Source organism: Myotis daubentonii, chromosome 2 (assembly GCF_963259705.1).
Source record: "Myotis daubentonii chromosome 2, mMyoDau2.1, whole genome shotgun sequence".
Classification (NCBI taxonomy): Eukaryota; Metazoa; Chordata; class Mammalia; order Chiroptera; family Vespertilionidae; genus Myotis; species Myotis daubentonii.
The window spans coordinates 12563498-12588886 of record NC_081841.1 but is presented as its reverse complement, the minus strand read 5'-3'; the positions used below and the strand labels follow the sequence as shown (position 1 = coordinate 12588886).

At 45.6% G+C, this 25389-nt stretch overlaps 1 protein-coding gene across 2 annotated transcripts in view; it reads right to left on the bottom strand.

Annotated features, from left to right (window-relative positions):
• Positions 1–25389, bottom strand: part of NUAK1 (NUAK family kinase 1) — a 78983-nt gene that overhangs the window by 29030 nt on the left and 24564 nt on the right. For both annotated transcript variants that reach the window (XM_059681773.1, XM_059681772.1), the window contains exon 2: positions 9824–9944. In XM_059681773.1, coding sequence (XP_059537756.1) covers positions 9824–9944 — 121 coding nt within the window. The remainder of the gene's footprint in view (positions 1–9823; positions 9945–25389) is intronic.

The window sequence follows — 25389 nt, the reverse complement described above, 5'->3', positions numbered from 1 at the left end:
ATAAAAACGTGGAACAAAGGACAGGGTAGCATCCAGGATCCTGGACCTATGAAATGGTCCAGGGCTCTCTTCTCTCCAGAGCCTCCCCAGACAGCTATCGCTCCTTTCCTGGAAGGCTTATTCAGAATAACAATAGTTCACATTTATTGAACCATTGCCTCATGCCCTGGATTCTCACATTTAATACTAACACTCCTATGAGATAGGTATTAATATTATTCCTACTTCATAAATAGGAAATCAGCATTCAGATCAAGAAACAATGTGGCCAGCACCCTGCAAACACCCGCCAGGGCCTCTTTCTGTCACTACCCATCTCCCCAAGTGTGTGTGCTTGTGTGTATACACATATCTCCACCAATATCATGAATATCATAAATATAAGCCAATAGCACAGATTAGTTTGGCATTTCAAGTTTTCTAAAAATGAAATCATGCAGTACATATTCTTTTTTGTCTGGCTTCATTAGCTCAACATTATATTTGTAAGAATAATCCATGCTGTTGTTCCATGTAGTCAAAGACTGTTCACATCCATGTTTGTAGAGTTCTCCATGTTGTGAATGCATCATGGTTTAGTTATCCATTCTACAGTTGATATAGACATTTGCATTGGAAAGGTGGGGGTCAAGATGAGCAGTGCTGCTGCGAGCATTCTCATGCATGACTTTTAATGCTCATCTGTATGCATTTCTGTTGGGCAGATCCTTACTGGATCTGATCCCAAATCTGTGTGACTCAAAAGCTTATGTTCTTGCCACAACTCCACACCACCTTACATAATACTCAGTAATGTAGCAGGACAGAATATTAATATTCAGATATCAGTTGCATTTTTATACACCAAGAGCCAATTATTGGACTCTCCTTCCCCAATACTCAGTAAAGATTCTCTTTCATAAAAGAGAACCAACATCACTGTCTCTTCTAAAAATGCTCTTTTATCAGCCTACCTGAAACATGTTTCTGAGCATTTTGTTATGTGTTTAAAAGAATGCAATCATAGCATAAGACACAGTCTTTGTTCTCCAGAGTTGCTATCTGGTTGAATAAAACTAGTACTTCACAAATAAATCAAGGTCTCACCTATACCATATAGGCTTTAAGTACCCAGATGATCAGAAAGATGGGTGAGGTAACTCGAATGGGCCTGAAAAGATTCCTAGAGAAAGCAGGCGTGGAACTGACCCATGACAAAGGACTTGGGCTTTGTTTGCAGGAGAGCGTGTTAACCATTGTTTCAGCTTGTCCTAAAATATCCAAACTCTCTTCGTTTTCTTCTACTGTCCCACAGAAGGGCCTTCTTCCCAGACACCAACTTGAATTGTTTTGCTTGTTTTCTGTTTATTTTCCATTTCAAAGGAGAATGGGGATTGGTCGCTATGGCAACAGCGACTTCTCCAAATTAATTCTGAATTTCATCAGATGTTCAGTTTGACAGCCCAGTTCTGCCTCCTGATTTGTCTGGCTTTCACAACCACGCTAATTACCCAACTCCTAACCATTCCCTCCTGCTGCCCTCGGGGTTAATAACACAACTGTATAACTTGAGAATATGCGTGTTATCAAAACAATGCTCTGGCCTGGGAGAGATGCTGATGCGTGAGGAGATCTTGGGATTTTAACCATCCACCAGGCATTTTAGAGCCAAATTCAGGAGGCCATTTAGGAAGATGAAGGGCTTGGGAAGGGAGAGGGTGGGAATCGATTTACAGGATGCTCTGTGATGAGCAGGTTCGAAAAACTGGAGGATATCTTTCTGCTTGACATGTAACCTTAAGAAAGGAAGATTAGTTTGTTGGTTTTAAGCAAAAAAAGGCCAAGGGCCTAGAGTGGACCAGTCTGAATTCTTTTCCTGCCTTTGCCTTCTGTCAACTTCATATCCCAAATTAGTTCCAGGAAACTGCCATTCCTTCCATGGCGTTGCCTCCCCACATGGCAGCATTTTTATTACTTTCTTAAAACCTCAGACAGAAGTACCGTTCCATTTCTCGGGGATGCTCTTTTCTTAAAGGTCAGTAGAATCCTCACAGAAAATTGCTTATTTTCCATTTTAGAAATGGAGACATCTTTCCTTTGCGAGAACTGTCTGCAACCTAATTGCATCAGTTAGTCAATACAAGATTCACTCTTCAAGAGTTTCCTCTCCAGAATTAAATTTCAAACACCTCATGGGCTCATGGCTTCACAGAATGGTCTTCTGATCCCTTAAGTCCAAAAGCCCAAGGCAGTGAGAGTGAGAAAATTAAACTGGACTGGCAGCTCCCCATTGTCAATGAACTGGTCAGAGTTGAGTCAATGTGTTTCCTGGTTTGGACAATGAAAAGCTCTTTAGTTCACTTAAACCCAAACTCTTTCTAGATGTTGGCTGGCATGTCCAAGAAGAACCATAGCCAACCAGGCCATCCACTGCCAGCAGTAGACTCCATAGAAAGAAGAAATGGTAAGAAAGTATGCAAGTGACCTGCAGAAGACAGAGATGCAGAAGCTTACCAAGAACCAATCACTCCTGCTAAGATTAACAGTGCTATTTGAGGGCCCAATATCAAATCCTAGGAGGACAGAGGACAGACATGGCCAGGAAAGAGATAGGAGTTGCATGGAAGAGGAGATCAAATGTACCACTTTGGACCAGCCATTGGACTCCCCTCCTTCCACAACCATCCCTGGTGGTGTTTCCATGGAAACCAGCAGGGCTTTGAGGGGATGAGCTCTGTCAGCCATAATCACACACTCATCAGCCATGCCCACAGTCTCCGTGATCATTTTTCTATTGCTCTGTCTCAGACTTTTTGTCACACACACACACACATACACACAATCCTGAATCTGAGAGAGCAGTGACAATTGATCAGAACATCTCAGAATCATCCCAGACTGAAGCTAAGGCTCTTTTACTTGATATAGTGAACTTCTGAAAACAAGCATGCTCCCCTAATTTGGGCAATGAAGCCGGGCCTATGGTTATCACACCTCTGCTTCTAGCACTGCTTGACCCACCATGTACGGCTCATCTTGTTCACTCTAAATCCCAGTCTCCCGCATTGGACAAGGTAGTGCAGTAGTTAAGACCCTGATTCCCAGAGCCAGGCTACCTGGGTTCAGAACTAGGCTCTGCCATTTACCAGCTGAGTGACCTTAGCAAGTTACTTGACCTTCTGTGCCTCAGCTTCTTCACCTGTTGAAATGAAGACCATCCTTATTGTAAATATTATCATAGCTCACAATAAGCATAAGTGTTAGCCTGGTATTACTAAGCAGCAAGTATTAGTTTAAGAAAGAACAAATGAAGATATGCCTGGATTAAATCCAAAATTATTAAGGCTATGTATTCGCAGAAGCCGCATCTGACATTATACATGTGGCGCTGAAGGATGGGGAAGGCAGGAGACTGAATGGAGGAGACAGAAAACTAATACTCAAAGACAACAAAGCCTGAGGTGGAAGCAAGCCCGATCTCTTAACTAGGGTCCATTCCTCAGTCCCCAGTGGGGTGCCAAAGCGTGGATCTCAATCTCAGTCCATACCGACTAGAGGAACCTCCTGTCAGAAATCACGGTGGCCAGTGGGACCTCTTCTATACCCTATGGGCCTCCCTAAATGCAGCCTATGACTACCAGGGGCAAATTAACAGAGCCATCCCAGTTAATTCCCAAAGACCCCACATTAAATGACAACACGGTTCCAGTTTTCTCCTTAAAAATTAGCTTCAAGTACGAGAGGCATTATTTGAGGCACTAGAAAATACTGAATTCCAGGAAACCCAAGAGGGTGAGGCAGGACAACCAGGGAGTAGCGTTCATTTGCAGTTGTTTTACTTCTAATCTCCAGCCTTCAGAAAAATGGCTTGGGTGTAATCAAAAGAAAACAATGAAAATAATACACTTGAAGGTCAAATAGCTAACTTAATAGGAAACTCATTAGAAACGTGGCTGGACAGACTCGCAGCTGAAGAGCTGGTTCACATGATTAACAGTGAAGACAGCTCTCTGGTGCTATGTTATGAACAGGGGCGAGTCCTTCCTTTGCATCCAGTCTGCAGAGACTTCGTGTGGAACTTGGGGATCTGGCAGCAAAGGCCGTGTGTTTAAAGGCTCAGCAATTCGCCATGGGTTCAAAAGAGTAAACACAAGCATAATACACCACGTTGCCAAGTTCAACAAACTGTTTCATGGGGCTCTGAGTCCCTGATGAGGGCAGCAACCAAATGGCTAAGTAAGTAAACCCAGGCCCAAAGGTATCGCTCACTGCTCACTAGACACACTGCTGCCAGACACACGTTCTTCTCTGGAATTCACTGATGACAAATGATCTGACCAAGACGAGTTCATAGAGCAGGGCTCTCATTTCCCCTTAGTTGCAGGACTAAGTCCATATTTCTCAGCCTGGTCAATTAAATCTAAATCTAAATGCCGAGGCATCAGCATTTTTTACAAATACCCCCATGAGATTCTAATGTGTTATCCAGCATCCAGAATCACTGATCTAGGCTATCTGGTCAACCTTCTCTTCCAGCACCTCCCAAGAGGACTTTCTACTCTAGCCAGAAAGGACCTCTCACAGCCCTAAAGATCAATCACATTGGGAAGAATCAATATCATGTATTGAGCATGTACCCAGCACTGTGCTTAACTATTTTACATATTATTGGAGTCATTCTTCACAACCTTATCTATTCAGATTCTAGCTATTGGCGGCATCTAACAGAAAAGATAACTGAGCCTCAGAGAGGTTAAGTCACTGGCCTAAGATCACACAGTAAAAACTGGTAGAGCAATTAGCTCATTCAAATCTAAGCCTATTTGGACAATAAAGATACTCACCCTCGTAGAACAGTACCTGGAACATAACTGTTCAATACATTTTTTGTAAAAAGAAATGAATGACCGAAGGAATAAATGACTAAATAGGTGAATGAGTGAACAAGAACAGACCTTGTTAGATTAGTTCAGCTGACCCATGCCTTTTAAAGGGCCTAAATCAGGATTTGCTTGCTGCCTGAGAAACCTAAATTAGAATGAATACTTGAGCCTAAGAGAAAAAATGTAAACGGCTTGCTCTGTAGGTATTTCCAAATACCTGATGCTAGCAATACAGCCCTGCTTTGGTTTCTGACCTCCTGAGCAGGGGTTTCTCCAATACAGCGAGTGCTTCTCACACTTAGGAGTGTGTGGGAACACTGGACCCCACCCCTAGGGTTTTGGATTCAGTATAGTAGGGTGGGACCAGGTGATGCTGACGCAGCTGGTCCTGGACCACCCTCTGAGAACAGCAGCTTCTGACTCCAGGACCTCTGCTGGGTCCTGTGAAACATCAGCGCCACTGCCCCTGGCCACAAGAGTAGGGGAAGGAGAAGGCGAGAGGCGGGAGGCGGAATGCCCTTCTACAAGCCTGCAGTAAACAGCACAGGCCAAAAGCTGTGGGCTTGTCCACAGATCCTATCTCTTGTTTTCTCCTCTTCATCTCTGGCTGGATGTTCTGAGCAGTGATGTTCACCAAAGGCCAAAAACAATATCCCCTTCCAGAAAGACCAGCAGAACCTCAGGAGGCACAGGTAACTCGAAGAAAGGTATTGTAATGCGTACTTCTAGGAAGAAGATGAGAGGCACGTTCAACTGATAGTAAACTCATCCAAAGGGTCTTCGTGGTAAGAATTTGGAGAATTTTCTACAACCCAGATTCTTCTGCCATCTTCTTGCAGACAGCAGGTGTGAGGTTCAGAGGGCAAGGACGTGAGACTCATGTGCTTATCAAAGACGGCATGCTTGTTTGTCTATTTTGTTTTGTTATTTTACGGTTGAGAAACTCTTCCGAAGGCGACAGATTACAGCTGACCAATGCCACATGGGCCTCCTCCTTCGTCCCAGAAAGCCAGGATCGCCCTTCCTAAGACAGGAGCCGCGATGAAAGCAGATCACCACGCCAGGGGCCAAAAAAGAGTTCAAACATGGAAGAGAGATTTCCAGGAACAAAAAAAATCCAGGGCATAAAAGGGAAGGCAAGGCCCAATCGCCCCCATTCCCTCGCCTTTTCCTCTTTACCCACGGGGACTGTTACCAGATGGGGCGCTAAGGTTCCCTAAAGTACAAGATGTTCATTCTCTTGGTTGTGCAGACTGGGTCTCCTAGGCTTTCAAAGGGGAAACGGGGGGGGGGGGGGGGGGGGGGCCGGGCCTTTGATGTTTGAACTCAGATCCTGAAATCAGAACCTCAGGCAAAAACTGTTTTTATCTCTCCCATCCTAGGCAACCAAGTTGAAAGCTCTGGCGGGCACTTCCTTTTCAGCTGCTCTTTCCATTTTGTCAATTACCTCCCTACTGAGAGAATGGAATTCCTCTGACTGGAAACGGGGGTCCAGAGAGCGATGGTGCCAGAGATTTCTTCCTTTTCTCTCTCTCGATTAGGTTACCCTTCCTATCCCACACTGGCAGGTGTATTTCCATCCTTTCATTGGACTGGGCATCAGAAGCCAGTCATGGTTCCTGTTGGCAGTTGACAGATTTGTGGGTTAATCACCTTCTCCCGTGGGTCCACAGGGGAGCAACCCCAGGGGCTGGTTTGAGAGAGAAACATTTGCAGGGATTATTTTTGAGATTTGGTCAACAGCAGCGCTGATTCAGCGAGGTCGCAGATTTTATGAGCCTGCGGGTATTATGAATAATATATAAATAACTTACATTTCCATGGACTGCTGTGCAGAAATATCTCCTAAAATACTCGCAACGCTGGGATTTAATGCTCTCTCATATTTAAGACAGCCATCTCTGTGAGGGCCAGAAATTCCCCTCATCACAGGGTCTAGACAAGGCCCCCAATGGGGGTCGCTGCAGACCACCAACTGACCTGGTTAGTTTTATGAGCACCAGCTTCGGAATGTCCCTGAGACTGGGTTGGACTTTCAGGCCCACCATCTATTAGGTGATGAAAGCTTGGGAAAAACTACATTTTCCTCACCATGAAGTTAGAGATGTTAACAGCTCGTATGTCATGGGTGGAAGGATTAAACTCGATAATACATGTTCTAGGGCAGGGTAAACACTTAACAACTCCTAGTTTTATTAGTATTATTTTAAAGTACAAATTGAAAAATGCTATTTCCCTCATCAAAATCAATGGCTTGCCCTCATTCCTGGTGTAAAATCCACACTCCCTCCTTTTGCCAATGTGACCAAGATCTGGCCCTCTCCAACCTCCTCTCTCCTGCCACCATCGTACTCACTCACCATCTCGGCCTCACAGCCCCACAGGCCCTCTATCACTTCTACCAACACAAACTCCTGCCCTCCTCTGAGCATCCACACATGCTGCTCCCTTTGCCTGGAATGCCAAACTCTTCCAAAGACTTACTCCCTGCTCATTCAGGTCTCAGTTCAAAAGCCACTTAATCTATTCACTTGCCTACTAACTGAATGTCAGCTCTATGGGGCCTGAGCTTATCTTGTTCACTAGAACAGAGCCTGGTACATATTAAGCACTTACTTGATATTTTTTATGAATGAATTACTTTTTCTCTGGAACTGGTATTTCAATATCACCAGATAATACAGCCAAGATGGTGCCTTCCCTCATGAAATCCCCAAGTTCCTAAACATAAAAGGAGCTACACCATTGCTTTGTCATGTTGCTATTGTTATTGCTGCTGATGCTACAGGTGTGTATGTGTATGAGTGTAAGTGTGAGTGTGTGTGTGTGTGTGTGTGTGTTTAAGCATAAAGGTCCTTGTTGAAAATTACAAAGTTCCTTAACAGCTTCTATTCACTTGACTGTTGTCCAAACAGCCACTTAGATGCCTTGGCATTGGTTTTTCATTATGCAAATTAATGCATCTCTGCACTCAGCTAAGGCTCTTGACTGCCCTGGCAACCAATCAGCTTCCAGAGAGGTTTCCTTTCTCTCTGTGAAAGGCTGAGAGACCAGCCCATCAACTCACAGACTCGGGTCCCACCACCATTGCTGCCACCCACTGTTCCTGCCATGTCCCAGGGTTGAAAAGGATAGCAAAGGCCAGGTTGAGGGGGATGCCTGAGGCAGAGAGTTCAGCCACAGAGCCAGCAAAACAAGCCATGAGGTCAAAAACACAGGGCTGAGGTCTGGCAGAGGGGAAAAACCAAATGGGGTCAGAAGGCTCCTGTGCTAGGACCACCAACTAACCATGACTCCAGTGTTATGAGCTAAATCTGGGCCCTCTGAAATTTACATAGTGCATTTCTAACTCCCAATGCCTCAGAATGTCACCCTATATCAGTGATGGCGAACCTATGACACGCATGTCAGAGGTGACACACGCGAACTCATTTTTTTGGTTGATTTTTCTTTGTTAAATGGCATTTAAATATATAAAATAAATATCAAAAATATAAGTCTTTGTTTTACTATGGTTGCAAATATCAAAAAATTTCTACATGTGACACGGCACCAGAGTTAAGTTAGGGTTTTTCAAAATGCTGACATGCCGAGCTCAAAAGGTTCGCCAAAACTGCCCTATATGGATATGGGGTCTTTAAAGAAATAACTGAGGTTAAATGAGGTCATTAGGGTGGATGTTAATCCAATGTGACTGGTGTCCTTATAAAAAGGGGAAATTTAGACACTGACACACAGAGGGAAGATGATGTGACAACACAGGGAGAAGACTGTCCCATACAAGCCAATGATTCAATAAACAATGGCATTTCCATAAACAGAATACTATAAAGCATTTTAAAATGTCTTTGTAGGGAATTTTTTTAATATAGTTTATTGATTTTTTTACAGAGAGGAAGGGAGAGGGATAGAGAGTTAGAAACATCGATGAGAGAGAAACATCAATTAGCTGCCTCCTGCACACCTCCCACTAGGGATATGCCTGAAACCAAGGTGCATGCCCTTGACCGAAATCGAACCTGGGACCCTTTAGTCCGCAGCCTGACGCTCTATCCACTGAGCCAAACCAGTTAGGGCGAGAACATTTATTGACATAGGAAGAGATGCATAACATAAAAACTGAAAAACAATCAAGCTAACAAACAGTATAAGCTGTATGATCTCATTTTGGGTGAAGACACATACAGATATAGAGAAGTAGATAAAAATATAACATGGATAGCGAGCTTTTTATCAAACTGGGAGTTAGAACAGAAAGTATTTTTTAATTTTAACATTAATATTTTGATCATTTCTGCAATAAACACATATTGCTCGTGTAATATTTTTCCAGGATATTTTAAAAATGAAGATTTGGGAAATTTATACTCTCCGTTTCTTCCCACGAGGGAGCAAGGAGGTTGAAGCAAGAGCAGTTTTATAAGCTTTGCCCCACCCTGCCTTTCTGTAAACACCAGCTACCACTTGGACTCCATTTGCACCAGCAGATCCCTCTTCTTTCTCAACATTAATTGGATCTTCTCAAAGGTACTTCCTAACTCAAAGAGCCTAAATTGGAGTAACTCATGACACCCCGCCCTGAGCATCAATTTTGGGGAATGACGTTGACAATTTATCCACCTTTACTTGGTCACCCAACAAACTTCCATTTTTCAGAAACCAAGGCTGTCTCACATACCGATGTTCGATAGGGTGGGTTGCTTAGCAACCACCAAAGGCACTGGGAAGCCGGAAGAAGGCACCCGCCAGAGGTATTTTATAACCAAAAATGAGCTGTGCTACGTGTGTCTGGTTGCATTCAAGGTAACTAAATAAGAGATAACACCCGGCTATTTTTGCATCCTGAGGAAAAATACTTGGCTCCTGCCCAGAAGGGCAATTACCTAAAAATCTTGGCAGGCCCCATGGTATGAGGAATGGTAACTGATACGAGGATGAAAAAAAAAAAAAAAATCACTGACCTTCATAAATACTGATGATATGAGGATGGTTGAGGGATGACATAATCTCAATCTCTCGTCTGATGTGAACCATGTCTTGTTCATCCTTAATTTTGTCCTTACGAATGGATTTTATAGCAACCTGTAAAGTCAGGAAATGAAATGTTACTCAGAGAACTAAACAGATGCAAATCAGCCATTTGGGGGAGTTTGGAAAATAAATACAGATGTTACTTTGCCGGAAGCCGGTCCATCCTTGCTGCTTGACACAGTCGCTGCAGGAAAGAAACATCTGCACAGCATATGTTTCAAGGGACCTGGCGTATATAGCATACTGTTCTTAATATGTTTGCTCCCCTTAGCGCTGTGTGTTTTAACCAAGGTCACCTCTCCGAGAAAGGTTGTTTCCCCAGGTAGGAATTTTTCCCTGAAGTCAGGGAGGGGATGCCTCTCCTAGAAAGGTTGTTTCCCCAGGTAGGAATTTTTCCCTGAAGTCAGGGAGGGCATGAAACTCCTTAACTAAGTGCCAGGCGGGTAGTTAATCACTACAAACAATCATGCTTAAGCTACATAATCTTTACTCCCTGGAATGGAGATAAGAAACGCCCTAACCTTTGTAATAGAAATTGACAGGATTAAAATCAACTGGTATAAATACGGATGTAACAAGACAATAAACAGCAGAGCCTCTCTGGAGATCAAGACCAGAACTTGGCTGGAGATCCTGGCTAGGCTGCTGATCAACTGAACGCTGTCTCCGTGTCATTCCTTCTTCGCCGACTCCGTCCACACCTTTGGGGACCCCTGGACCTGCTGGGGCTGGACCCCGGCATCTGGCGCCCGAACAGGGTTCCCTTAGGTAAGTCCCCCCGTACTTGGGACGGATAGGACTGCACCGTAGGGTGCTTCAGACCCCCCCTATAGAGGATAAGTAGGGTAAGCGGGTAGTTAGTACAAAACTTAGATTGACAGGATGGGTCATACTGAGTCTAAAGAAAAAAGACTTTGTATTAATCTTTTAACGCATATGCTTACTAGCAGAATTGGAGTTAAGGTTACTCCCAGTGAGACAGAAAGTTTTATAGAAGAAGTATGTCAATGGCTTCCAGAGGATGGAACTGTTAATTTAAAAACTTGGGTTGAAGTAGGAAAGCAATTAAAGAAACACCATGAATCTGACGAGGTCCTGCCATGTTTCTTTTCCCTCTGGGAATCAATCTGTGACACCTTGGCACCAGAGGCAAAAACGGTTGAACTTTCTCAAAATTTAAATAGTCCCTCGGCTCCACCCAGAGAGGATACATCATCATTGTCTTCAGCTCAATCTAAAAGCAATTTAGCTATGCCTACTGATCGGGAGGAGAATAAATATCATAAACATGACCATTGGTCCTTTCCAGTCAGTAGAGAGGAGAGTGGCCCTCCCATTCAAAACAGGCTCCCCAAATTAGAAAGGAAGCCTAAACCAGGTCCTGTGGCTCCTAGGAGCTCCATGTCTAAATTTCAAAGGGCGATAAGAGAAGCTGAAGCTAATGGAGATCTTGAATTCTCACTCTGCTTCCCAGTTACATATGAGAATGAGTCTGGTGGGAATAGAAACCCCACCTTGGAGCCTATACCTTACAAAGTACTTAAAGAATTAAAATTGGCCTGCTCTGAATATGGACCTCTAGCTCCTTACACACAAACCTTGGTAGAAACCCTAGCCAGTAAATGGATGACTCCTTATGATTGGTCACAGGTTTGTAAATCCTGTCTCTCAGGAGGCGATTACTTATTATGGAAAACTGAATATGATGATCTTGCTAAGAAAGCTGTAGCCACTAGCGGAAAAACCAGAAAAGGAATAACCCTAGACATGATATTAGGAGAAGGTGATTTTAACACGGCTGAGGAGCAAATGAATATGCCCACAGAGGCACTTACCAAAGTAACCAGTTGTGCAGTAAGTGCCTGGAAATCCCTACCGTGTACAGCAGGAAAAACAACCACCCTTACAGAGGTTAAACAGAAGGTCGAGGAACCATATCAGGATTTCCTTTCTCGCCTCATGCAGGCAGTCAAGAGAGTAATCAATAACAAAGAGGCAGCCGATATCCTAATCAAACAACTGGCTTTTGAAAATGCTAATAATACCTGTCAGGCTTTATTAAGGCCGATTCGCAGAACAGGAACTATAAATGATTTTATAAAACAGTGTGCTGATGTAAGTCCAGCATTTATACAGGGTGTAGCTATAGCTGCAGCTCTCAAAGGGGAGACATACCCTCAATATGTACAGGCTATAGGACAAGCCAGCAATAATATAGGTAATAAAAGAAATATGAACTGCTACTCTTGTGGCTTATCTGGGCACTTTAGCAGAGAATGCCCAAATAAAAATAATAATAATACTCAGGCCAGATGGCAAGCTCCTCGACAGCCTGGAAATACGTTAGGGAATAATATTAATCCTCCAAAAACCATTTGTCCCCGATGTCAGAAAGGATTCCATTGGGCAAAGGAATGTAGATCAAAATACCATAAAAATGGTCGGCCTTTAAACTCTACAAATAGCTCCCAAGGAGGTTATATCCCATCACCTCAATTGGGAAACTTGAGAAGGGGCCAGCCCCAGGCCCCTGCAATAATAGGGGCATCAACCTTCAACCCCTTTGCAAATTTCGATCAGTCAGTGACCTCTTCAGGGCAACCCCAGGCAGTGCAGGATTGGACCTCCACTCAACCACCCATGCAATACTAACCCCAGACTCACCAGTAGTAGCCATTCCTACAGGAGTGTCTGGGCCGCTGCCTGAGGGAACTGTAGGTTTAATATTAGGGCGGAGCTCCACCTCCTTACAGGGGATCTTAGTCATCCCAGGAGTTGTTGATGCAGACTACACAGGAGAAATACAGATTTTACTTTCCCCACCCACCACAACTATACAGATTCAGCCCAACCAGAGAATTGCCCAATTACTCCTGTTACCAATACATAAAATAGGGACAGCTGTTACCCAGGAAGCTAGAGGGGCTGGAGGCTTTGGATCTAGTGATGCAGCATTTTGGATACAAGAAATCCATGCTACTAGACCTACAAAAATTTTACAAATTCAGGGAAAACCAATTGAAGGTCTATTGGATACAGGAGCAGATGTTTCCTGCATAGCAGAGAAGGATTGGCCCTCTTCATGGCCCACTCACACCACCTCCACTTCCCTAGTAGGACTAGGCAAGGCATCTAATGTAAAAAAGAGTTCTCAGATTCTAACTTGGGCTGATGAAGATCAACATTCAGGAACATTCTGTCCCTATGTAATTACGACTATCCCCTTTACATTATGGGGAAGAGATATCTTGTCTCAAATGGGAGTTGTATTATATAGCCCCAGTGATAGAGTAACATCACAGATGCTAGACACGAGATTTAATCCAGGAAAGGGATTAGGAAAGGAAAGTAATACCTCACACTCCTCGACAGGATCTGTAATTGGGGCCATTGCCCTTAGGACTGCTGATCCCATAGTCTGGAAATCGTCACAACCAGTATGGGTTGAGCAATGGCCCTTAACATCTGAGAAAATATCAGCAGCCCGACAATTAATTGATCAGCAATTAGCAGAGGGACATATAGAGCCATCAAATAGTCCCTGGAACACACCCATATTTGTAATAAGAAAGAAATCAGGCAAGTGGAGACTTTTGCAAGATCTAAGAGCCATAAATGCCACCATGGAAGATATGGGTTCCTTACAACCTGGATTGCCCTCCCCTGTGGCAATTCCACAGGAGTATTGTGTTGTTGTTATTGACTTACAGGATTGTTTTTTCACTATACCTCTTCACCCAGCTGATTGTCAAAGATTCGCATTCAGCATACCATCAGAAAACTTTAAACAGCCTTATCAGAGATACCAATGGAAGGTTCTCCCACAAGGGATGAAAAATAGTCCTACATTATGTCAAAAGTTTGTAGATCAGGCATTGCAAGTTATTAGAAAGAAATTTTCAGATCTATATCTTATTCATTATATGGATGATATTTTACTAGCTCATAAAGATCGGGCTACTTTACAGGAAATTCTTACTCAGACCATCCTTGCTTTAGAAGAACATGGTCTAAAAATAGCCCCAGAAAAGATTCAGACTGAACCTTCTTTTTCATACTTAGGCAGAATATTACATACCTCTACTATCACCCATCAGCCTCTACAATTAAGAAAAGATCATTTAAACACATTGAATGATTATCAGAAACTATTAGGTGATATCAACTGGGTCAGGCCATATCTAAAAATAACCACTCTTGACTTGAAACCTCTATTTGACATTTTAAAGGGAGATTCTAACCCTAAGTCTCCCCGACAATTAACTGTAGAAGGAGAAAAGGCTATAGCAAAAATAGAACAGGCCATCAATAAACAGCAACTACAGTATCTAGATTATTCCAAATCTTGGGCCTTAATTATTCTAGCCACTAAATATACTCCTACAGGATGCTTGTGGCAGGAAGGACCATTAGAATGGATACATTTACCTGTCACTCCTAGGAAGATTGTACCACCCTATCCCTCCCTAGTGGCCACTCTCATTATCAAAGGTAGACGACGCAGTATGGAACTCTTTGGAAGAGAAGTTACTGAGATAATAATACCTTATAAAAGAGAACAATTAGACACACTATTACAATTTGAAGAAGAGTGGCAAATAGCTATAGGTAACTTCCCAGGACAAATTTTACATCATTTGCCAAGATCACCTATATTGCAATTTCTCTCCCTACATCCATTTATATTTCCTATTAAATGTTCAAAAGAACCATTATCACCTCCTGCCTCCTTAGTATTCACAGATGGTTCCTCTAATGGTAGGGCAGTAACAATCATTGACTCAATAACCCATGTTCAACAAACTCTAGAGACGTCAGCTCAGAGAACAGAGCTTTTGGCAGTCATTTATGCTTTTGAACAATTGCAACAGGTTCCCTTTAACTTGTACACTGACTCTCAATATATAGTTAAATTATTTCCTCATATTGAGACCGCCTCTCTCCCACAAGGAAGAACAGCCATTTTCTCTTTGTTAACTCAGCTACAAACTTGCATTCACAAACGAGAAAAGGCTTTCTATATTGGACATATTAGAGCTCATTCCTGCCTACCAGGACCCTTAAGTGAAGGAAATTATCAGGCGGATTTACTAACTCGCCCAGTAGTTTGTACAGCTCTAGAAGAAGCCCGGCGGTCTCATGCCATTCACCATCAAAATGCTTCTGCTCTCCGTCTATATTATCGCATATCTAGAGAAGCTGCTCGAAGTATTGTGCGTGACTGCGGCCATTGTCCTACTCATTTTCCTAGCCCTGCTACTGGAGTTAATCCAAGAGGACTTAGACCCTGTGACTTATGGCAGATGGATATTACTCATGTCCCATCTTTTGGCAAACTTTGCTATGTGCATGTTTGTATTGATACCTTTTCTCATGTTATCCTTGCTTCTGCACGTACAGGAGAAGCCTTTAAAGATGTAAGTCAACATCTATTCCAATGCTTTTCCTACCTAGGAATACCAAGGGCACTTAAAACTGACAATGGGCCTGCCTATACCTCTAGAGCTTTTAAAAACTTATGCTCTACATTCGGCATCGCACATACTACAGGAATACCCTACAATCCTCAAGGCCAAGCAATAGTAGAAAGGGCTCACCAAACTTTAAAAACACAAATTAAAAAATTACAAGAAAATGAGTTTAAATATTCCTCTCCTCATCATGTTCTACAACATGCTCAATTTGTAATTAATATACTAAATGTAGATTCTGAGGGAAATTCCCCAATGTACAGGCATTGGAACCCTGATCTATCTAAACCTAAAGCCCTCGTCAAATGGAAAGACTTGCTTACAGGAGCCTGGAAGGGACCTGATGTACTTTTAACCTGGGGGAGAGGATATGCTTGTATATTTCCACAGGACGCAGACTCACCTGTGTGGATTCCAGACCGTCTAGTCCGACCTTATGTCTCACCGCCCGCCATCTCTGCCTCATCATAGCACACCTGACCAGTGCCTGTCTGCAGCAGATGTGCAGCCCTGAGCTGGAACAATCTGTCCATTGGGAGGATCACATGTGCCTCCTTTTTGTCTTTCCACATGTCTCAGCTTTGCCCCACATCTCCTTTCCTTTTTCCTTTTTTTAAAAATCTAACTACTTGTTTGCTGGTTCTTTGGCCTTTCTCCTTCTTTCCTGAACACAGCCTTTTCTAGAATCTCCCTACCCTACTGTTCCAGGAAGGGCACCTCCCTTTTCTGCCATGACTAGGGGGTGTCTAGTATATGTCCCATACATGGAGTTGTCTTGTGCCAAGAGCCTGACATCCTGGGCTGAGAAAGCCCTGTTCCAGGACTCTCCTTTGTCCTGTATTGGCGCCTCTTACCCTTGTGCCAAGAGGGACCCTCTTCTTACAATCCAATTGCCTATAGCTGTTGCCTGAGCTCTCTGTTCATGCTGAGGTTGAAGCCTCATGGTGGCTGGTACCATGGATCTGTCTCTGGCCCAATGGCGTAAGCTGGGCCCTCTCTAGAGAAGAAACCTGAGTTCCCTATGATCAATGCCAGAGCCCCGCCAGCAGGCGAGGGAATCCAAAGGCAGTTGCTGGGCATGGAGGCCAGAGGGACATAGGATATCAAGGAGACAAAACTGAACCTCACATCACCCTACTTGGCCCAGAGATGGCTGGTAGTCAACGACGGGTAAGACTCCACAGGGTGGGGCAACCTAAGACAGGCACAGTCGGGGGCCAGTAGGAGAAAACTTGGGGTGCAACAAAGGTGGGGCACAGACCCCCCTCCCCAATGGTGCAGGGGCTTGAACACTCGCCCCTTCTGATGAAGGTCTCCTGTCCCCATGGCTGCTTCCTGCTTCCCATGCCCAGCTCAGATCGGGACCCAGGTAAAGACAGAGACTGGCTGACAGCAGCTGCCCTCTCACTGCAATAGGACTTGTTTCCCATTTCTACCTGGGACCACAGGGAAAGGGGAAGCTGAAGGAAAGGGCTGTGTCAGGATGCTGCCTTCTTCCCTTTCTTCTCCCTCTTTTTTCTAAACACTTCCATGCCTTGTAGTTCTTTTGCTTTCTCTTCTTTTTCTACTACCCTCCATTTTCAATATCAGCTGGATCCAGAGGGCACAGCTTACTCCTCCTTGGACATCGACACCACCATCAACCACAGCCCTGATGGACCATTTGATGCAGCCCTTCAACTTGCTGACGCTTCGGGAAGCCTGTCGCCAGTGACGCCGCCCGCTAGCCAGACCAACAAAGACAATCAAACCAATAACTTGAGGACAGCTGAAATCCCTTGACTGAAGAGGCTGGCAACCTTCTACAGGAATGGGGCTCCTTCTGCGCTCCATCCACTATGTTTATAGCTATGCTCACTATCATTGCTTGCCACTCTTCTTCCGAGACTTAAATGGCCCAATCTGAGAGGTGGCCACTGATTTGCATGCGTGAGCATTTAAAAAATAAAAAAGGGGGAATTTGCCGGAAGCCGGTCCATCCTTGCTGCTTGACACAGTCGCTGCAGGAAAGAAACATCTGCACAGCATATGTTTCAAGGGACCTGGCGTATATAGCATACTGTTCTTAATATGTTTGCTCCCCTTAGCGCTGTGTGTTTTAACCAAGGTCACCTCTCCGAGAAAGGTTGTTTCCCCAGGTAGGAATTTTTCCCTGAAGTCAGGGAGGGGATGCCTCTCCTAGAAAGGTTGTTTCCCCAGGTAGGAATTTTTCCCTGAAGTCAGGGAGGGCATGAAACTCCTTAACTAAGTGCCAGGCGGGTAGTTAATCACTACAAACAATCATGCTTAAGCTACATAATCTTTACTCCCTGGAATGGAGATAAGAAACGCCCTAACCTTTGTAATAGAAATTGACAGGATTAAAATCAACTGGTATAAATACGGATGTAACAAGACAATAAACAGCAGAGCCTCTCTGGAGATCAAGACCAGAACTTGGCTGGAGATCCTGGCTAGGCTGCTGATCAACTGAACGCTGTCTCCGTGTCATTCCTTCTTCGCCGACTCCGTCCACACCTTTGGGGACCCCTGGACCTGCTGGGGCTGGACCCCGGCATTACTTGTTGGCAGAATTGACAATAACAAAACAAAGCTTCGAATACCCCCTGTCATGTCTTTCATTTATAGCAGAAACACCCTTCTCTGGACAACAGAAAACATCAGGTTTTAACAGCCTGGGTTTGGGGATGGTCATTTTTTTTTTTTTTTCATAAAGCAGAGGCAGCTTCACGTGGCCAGATTCATTTACTCTAGGAATGGTGATCCTTTGAAAAGAGGAAAACGGAGAGCTCGGTTTACAGGGCATCGATGATTAAACGTGGATCCGTGAAATTAGTATCACTCAGCTCCTCTGGCAGCTGCCTCGGCTCTGGCTACAAAAAGCTTTACTGCATGTCCTATCTGGAGGCCACTTCTGCTCCAACCTTGGGTTTTAAGACTCCAGGTTGTGCTTTGTTTATGCACTAGCTGAGAAGCCAAATCCTTCCTCCATCCTTCCTCTTGCCCAAGGCACCGTCAATAGCACATCATGTAACCAAAAGACTCGGCCTGGGGGAAAATCAGCATAAAACCAAGGGAGTGACAGCTAGACTCCCTGCCCAGCCCCAGTGGATTCCCAACGTTCTGTACCAATGTCGCCTGCAAATCCAAACCGTTGAGAAGTGCCAGGGCCAAGATGCAGAGCAGTTACTCAAAATAAATTCATCAATAAAAAGGCATTAAATGACATGAGAATCTAATAAGGAAAAACATGTTTGCCAATGGATTCATCTTTGCTCATGAACAAGTTGGTTGGTAATTTAGTTTTCCTTGGCTCTCAGGGGGACACAAGCTACTTAGGAGGGGGAGGTATCCATGGTAACGAAGAAGCTTGCCAACCAATTTGCTGCGGGTTCTGAAAGCCTGCTGAGTCACCTCCTTCCTGGTGCATCTGTGCCTTAACGTACCTGTCCCACAGTTTCCTAGTAACTCGACAAGAACTGGGAAGCTATTTTTATTATTGTTTTTGCTATTTACTGATCTTCCCAAAACCAGTTAAATGGACTAGCAGCTCTCTGTACTTCTCTTTTGCAGACCCTTGCCCCGTTATAGTTAAATCAGTATTTGTGTCATTAATTGACTCTCCACTAGTGGAGATATTACTCACTGCTTTATCTCGGTGCTTAACACCATGTCTGCCACGTGCCTGGCCTGAGAAAACACTTAGTGTGGGCAGGCAGGCAGGCAGGCAGACAGAATGGGAAGGAGAGAGAAGGAGGGAGGGAGGAGAAGGGGAGGCAAGGGTTGATGCTATTAGGTGATGAGTGCTCAGACAAGAGAAGTGATAGTGGAATTGGAGCAAAAAAGAAGGGAGACTCCTGCTGATGGGGAAAATAAGACATTTGGGGGCAGCCAGCAATCTGAATCTGTGCCAGTGACCTAATGTACATTCTTGATAGCCTATAACTGTCACTGTCCCTTTCTCCACAATCTGGTCTTGCAAGACCTGTTTACCTAAGTACTCCCATTTTACAGAGGCCATAAACCACGAACAATACACAACCCCCAGACTGGAGTTATCAGTGCTGACGCCAGGCCAGGCCTTTCGTGTGGTCTCAAGGCCCCCATCCCAACACACAGGGCTTTGGTGAAAGGTCCGGAAGTCCCATCCATATTTGGGAGTCCAAGAAACCGAAGGGTATCAAGGGAGAGCTTCCTCCATATTGGTTTGCTCAGGGTTTGGAGAGAAACAGTCCCCCTAAGTCACTGTACTAGTACATGCAAAACATCTGAAAATAAATGGGTTTTTCCTGTATCTCCAAGTACTCCTGTGTATTTTTCGGTCACCTGGTAAATTCAGTAACACTGCCAAAAAACACCACCAAGACAGGCACGACGGGAAGATGACTTGGGATTTCTTGGACATCCTACCTACAGGGGCAATCGAGGAATGAAGGAAGCAGATAGGGAACACGAGACACCCTGCCGGATAAAAGGCGGCTGCACAGACAAGATTAAGCTTCCGGCTACAAGGCCCCTTTTCATCAGGGTGCCAGGCTCAGAGCTGCCCTGGGTCTTCACGACAGCCCCATTCAGTATGCAGCAAGAAAAGCCTCCGTGTGCTTACGTCAAATGTAAGGATATGACTGGAAGGCTTTATTTCATCTGAGCAGGGCCGGCAATCCTGAGAGCTGGTTCTTAGAGGAAGCAGACAGTGAGCACACACAGGCCTGGAGGATGTGGGTGGCTGTTGGACCCACTGCTACATTCCTCCATGAACTAAGATGGGAGGAGGGGAGAAACCACCCCTTTGATCATGCAGCAGGCTGAACTTGCCCTTGAGGAGGCCCTATTGTCCAATGACAATAGGAATACATTCTTTCAGCATCCAGGATCAAGGGAGGGTAGTGACATTCTGTGGGTAAGAAAATAAGCCCACTTTTCAACGCCCCCCCAAACAGGAGCCAGAGGCTACAAGAGGCCGCGAGGGTCCCACGAGGGTCCCGCAGTGAATTTGCCAGGGTGTGCTTCCAGCCCAGTGTGAAAGGGGAGTGCCCACATGCTAATAAAACCCCACTCGGCATTGAGGTCACGCAAAGGGTTCGTTCCACAATGTCAATAAGCATGGTGGCTGTCCCTCCACAAAAGCTTCCCTCTTCCCACAATGAATCTTCTGTTGAAAATGTGAAAGAGGGGTCATTCTATCCCCTATTTCAAAGGGATGGTGGAAGTCAGGAGGAGACAGATGCTAGAAGTCACTCAGAACTGTGCAACTGTCAGGGCCAGAGGGAAGGCTTTCAGTTCAGTTCCCAAGAGCAGTGAGATGACTACCCAAGGTCACAGTTAATGGCAAACCACAAAAACAATAACGATAGTAATAACAGTAGGCATTCATATATGGCACAGACACTGTGCTAAGCGCTTTATACCCCTCAGATCATCGCATCCTTCTCATCACTCCAGCTTCAGCTTCACACAACCCCCTAGGGATGACGCCCTCTGACCCCACTGGTTGATAAGGCCACCTGGCTGCCTCCTCTACACCTTTCCCCATGTTATCTCTTTGGGGGCATTTCACATTATCTGAAATTATCTTGCTTCATTGTTTGCTGCATATTCATTCAGCCTGTGGGCCAAATTCAGCTCAAGGCCTATTTCTGTTAGGACCCCGAGAGCTAAGAATGGCTGTCACATTTTCAAACAGTTGTTTAAAAAGGAGGAGGAGGAAATCTATACTAGTAAATGTAGCTTCTGTAACGGAATATAGCACCTGCTTCATGAAGTTGAAGGAGAAACCGAGCCAGGTGCACAGTGAAGCAGTATTGCACAATGGCTAGTGACATGGCTTTGAGTCCTAGCTAAAATCCCTCGCTGGCTGTGTGACCTTGGGCAGGTTACATAACCTCTCTGGGCTTTAGTTTCCTCATCTATAAAGTACAGAAATAACAGTACCAGCTTCATAGGTTCCTCCCTGTGAGGATTACACGTCGTGTGCTTAGAATGTGCCAGGTCCAGGCAGGGTAGGTGTTTAATAATGTCAACCATGTTTACCCCAGAGAAGAATGTCCCAGAAATAGGGCCTTTCTTCCTTTCACCCACCGAGCAAACTTGAATTCCACCTGATTCCTCATGGGGCCATGAGTGAAGGCCTTGGGAATGGAAACCACATTTGTTCCCAAAGGACACAAAGGGCTGGAACCTCTCTCTCCTGGGTCTTTAAATTGTACCCTCATCTGAAATGTCAGGAAGCTCAGAGGGGCCGGGGCCCTCAACATCATCATCATGGCACCCGAGTCTGAGACCAAACAGGGAAATGAACAACTTGAACCTAGGACCGTCTTCCCATCTCCTTCTTGTGGTTGTCCACCCAGGTGAACAAGGGAATAAACTCTTCCTCCTTAGAATAAAAAAGCTGACTCACACTATCCAGCTCAGCTTTCCTGGATTTGTTTATCCACTTATTCCTTTGAGCGCCAACCAGGTACCAAGCACAGTGCTAAGACAACGCGAGAGGTAGCCAACGCGACTTTGCTCTGGCCCTCATGGTGGAGGGGAGGGGGGACAGGGACAAGACGGAAACATTGCACAGATAATTACATAATTTCCCTCAGGACCAAAAGCTACCGAAGACATGCACAGAAAGGCCAGCATTATAGAAAAAAGCCCCTTTCCAGTTTTCCTCTATCCTCACATCTACAAAGAAAGACTGATAAGTAAAGGGGCCAGCAGGAAGAGATTACCAAATGTCTGAAACCATACACCCTCCAAAAAGAAAAAAAAATCCAATTTGTTCTTGCACGAGTCAGATTTCGCTCCGCCTTCGAAATGACTAGAGCCAGGAAGTCAGGTGTCTGAGCCCAACGCGCAGCACAGCAACTTTCATAAATGTCCCCTCGTCTAGACGGCACCGTGCACCTTATAAAACGGTCTGCTTTTAAAGAAGGCCACCCCTAGTTTGATGTTTAAACCGTCTGCAGCCGCAGGTCTGGCCAGGGACCGGCCAGTGCTGCCCTGTGCTGCCTGCCTGTTTAAGAGGCACACTGGGCCCAGCCAATTGCCATCCCTTGTTAAATGTAACGGGCTCAGCCTCCTCTTCTGCAGAGGTTGGTTTGCCTTTTTGTGAATAACCACCCAAAACCACCTGCTCTGGCACCAGCCACCGTGGCTGCTGTACATGAGAGAGCCCGGTGATTTCAGCAAGGCTACGAGGAAGCAGAGAAGTACGGTGAAAGCTTAGGCTTGTACTGGCTGGCTGACCGCAGGCAAGCCTGAACCTTGCAGGCCTCAGTTTCCTGATCTGTAAAATGGAGTTAGCAAGTTGTACCTCCTGAGGCTGTTGTAAGGAATAAAAATAATATAAGTGCCGGGACACAGTAGGTGCTCACTGAATCATGGTGACTATAAACAAAGCCTATCAGATACAGCGTCCTGGACCATGTTTTAGGGGTGATGAGCCCACAGACCTCCCCGTTTCCCCCACACAGCTTCTCCCCACAGTTAAACTGCAGGAAGAGCAGGTGAAAATTCATATCCAGCCTGCATGCCTGCACACAGCAGGCAGGCAGCTGTCTTCCTAGCCTGCTTTGGGGAGTGGGGACGTTCCGGGCAGGTGGTGTATATTTGAGGCTGTAGCCAAGAGAATCACTGCCATATGTCAGCCTGCAGGGAGTGCTCTAGAACAGTGCCTCTCCTACAGGGGTCATGGGTATACTGTTAATTAAAATGCAGATTCTGAATCCAAAGGTCTAAGGGGGGGCCTGGAAGTCTGCATCGCGGGCAAGCTCCCTTGTGATGCCAGTGATGCAGGTGCAAGGACCCACTTTGCATAGCAAGATCTTAGCACTCTGCCTTTGGCCCTGACAGACCAATATTTTAAAATCAGTGACAACATTCTTCATAATAACAGTGACTGACATTACATGTGCCCATGTGCCAGTGGGCCTTAGCTCATTTCATCCTTACTGCACCCCCGTTTTAGAGGGGAAGAAACTGAGGCTTAGAGGACATAAGTATTGCCCGAAGTCACCCAGCTTTCGAACAGCAGAGCTACGACTCCAACCCAGGCAGACTGAGCTCAGAGGCTGCTGATCCTTGAGGCTGTGGATAAGTCAGGATGGACAGCAAATGTGGTAGCTGATAGAACCTCTCATACTATTCTCCCAAGCTCAGTGTGATGGGCCCCCTCCAAGCAGATGAAGTTTTACAGGGTCCCATGTCAGGTGCTAAGAGGTGGGACTGGGGAGTGAGGAGCAGGAAAGACACACGCCATGAACACAGCATTAGCATCGCTTAGTGAAAACAAGGCTACGGTTATCTGGCAGCAGGAGCTGGCAGCTTCCCCACCATTCACAAGGTGCGATCTCACGCCCAGCCACGTTCCAGGTTCCACCTTCCACGTTCGACCTTCCACCTTCCCCAGGGAGCTGCAGGGCATTGAGTCAGAGGCAGCTCAAGGACCTTTTCTTAACAGGGGCCCAACGCAAGTAGCCTCCAGGCAGCCAAGCTGGAGGCCAGTGCATGCTCCCGCTCCTGTCTGGTTGATGCTCAGAGTTCCGGCAAGGCGGAGCTCCACCAGGCAACACGGGTCCCAAGCTCCACAGGATCACCCATTAGCTTTCACTCAGAAAGTCAACCATCACCCCAAAGATGCCACCCAGGAGACCATCTTGCAGCCAAAGCCCCTAATTAATTAAATGACCTCCAGCTCTTCGTGAGCAGCCCGGCCAACTCAGGAACACACTCCAGCAAGTTGCAATGATGCAACCGGCCCCACAGGGACCCAAGCCAGCTCCGCCGTGGGACCCACAGGCCTCTTCCTCTCAGGCCTGTTGATTCATGTCGTTACATGGATGTTTTCTCAGACAGAAGCAGATTGGAAGCCAAGAGTTGTATCAACAGGCTCTGAGGAGAGGCACCCCGATGCCAGGGAGCACGGCGTGTGTGAAAAAGAGCTTCTCCTTCAAAGAATGGCATCCCGCCATTCGCCACCACCAGCCCTTTAATCTTGTAGGAGGCTCTAAAAATATAACCCTCTGTAACTCGGTTCTCAATCCTCTATTTCCCAAAACTCCCCATCAGGGATGCTGTTTCCTGGGATGATACTGATTTTTCTCCTGCTATGAAAAATGTGTTCTATTTCCAGAACTTAAGCAGCAAATCAGATTTTTATTTGACGGTGCCAGGGCCTGCTTGGGAGCACCTCAGAGAGGCCTGGGGTCTTTTTTCTACATGTACAGTCAGACCTTGATCTCCATCGCCCTCCCTTCAAAGACTGAGCTGAGACTGTCATCATTGCACGTGGTGATGCCACCAGGGAAGTCGAATTAATGACTAAGCAATCTCGGGCGGATTTACACTCCCTGCATGGCTGGCGCTGGGGTTGGTAAACACGAGATAGTGGCCATGGCTGACCGAGCAGCGAAAAGAAGGCCAAGGGAAAGTTAACACCAGTAGCAATGCCCAAAGCAAGCAACAAACCAGCTCGGAGTGCAGTTAGAGTCTCAGAGGAAACAGTGTGCAAAAGGGTGGTGAGCACACCCCCTGCACCAGATCCCCTGGCTGGGGGGCAAAGAGGAAATGGTCAAAATGCAGATTCCATGGCCCATCCAGGTCTACTGAATTTTCAGGGTGGGGGCCAGCTCCTGTCAGCATTTTTTTATGTGCTTCCCTGGTGATTCTGCTGCATTCTGAAGTTTAAGAAATGCCATCTTAAACCAGAGTGAATGTGGCCAGGATGGCCCTTAATATTCTGTACCTTAAATACTAAACATTAGGTGACTAGTGAAAATTGATGAGCTGCCCATCAATAGAGAGGGGATTAGAAACAAGCTGCTTCCTGGGGGGACTTAGTGACCCCAATTAATTTACCCCTGGCACACGGAAGGCTGCTTCCTCTCATCCTCGCCTGAGGCGGGCCTGTGGCCGCTGTAAGGGCAGGAAGCTGGCTGCTGAGAGGTGACTTCATGCTCAGCATACAACCGGGGGCTCCCACGCCTGGTCAAAGTGGATGTGTCCAGAAGAAGAGAGAGAAAGTGAGCCCCGGAGCT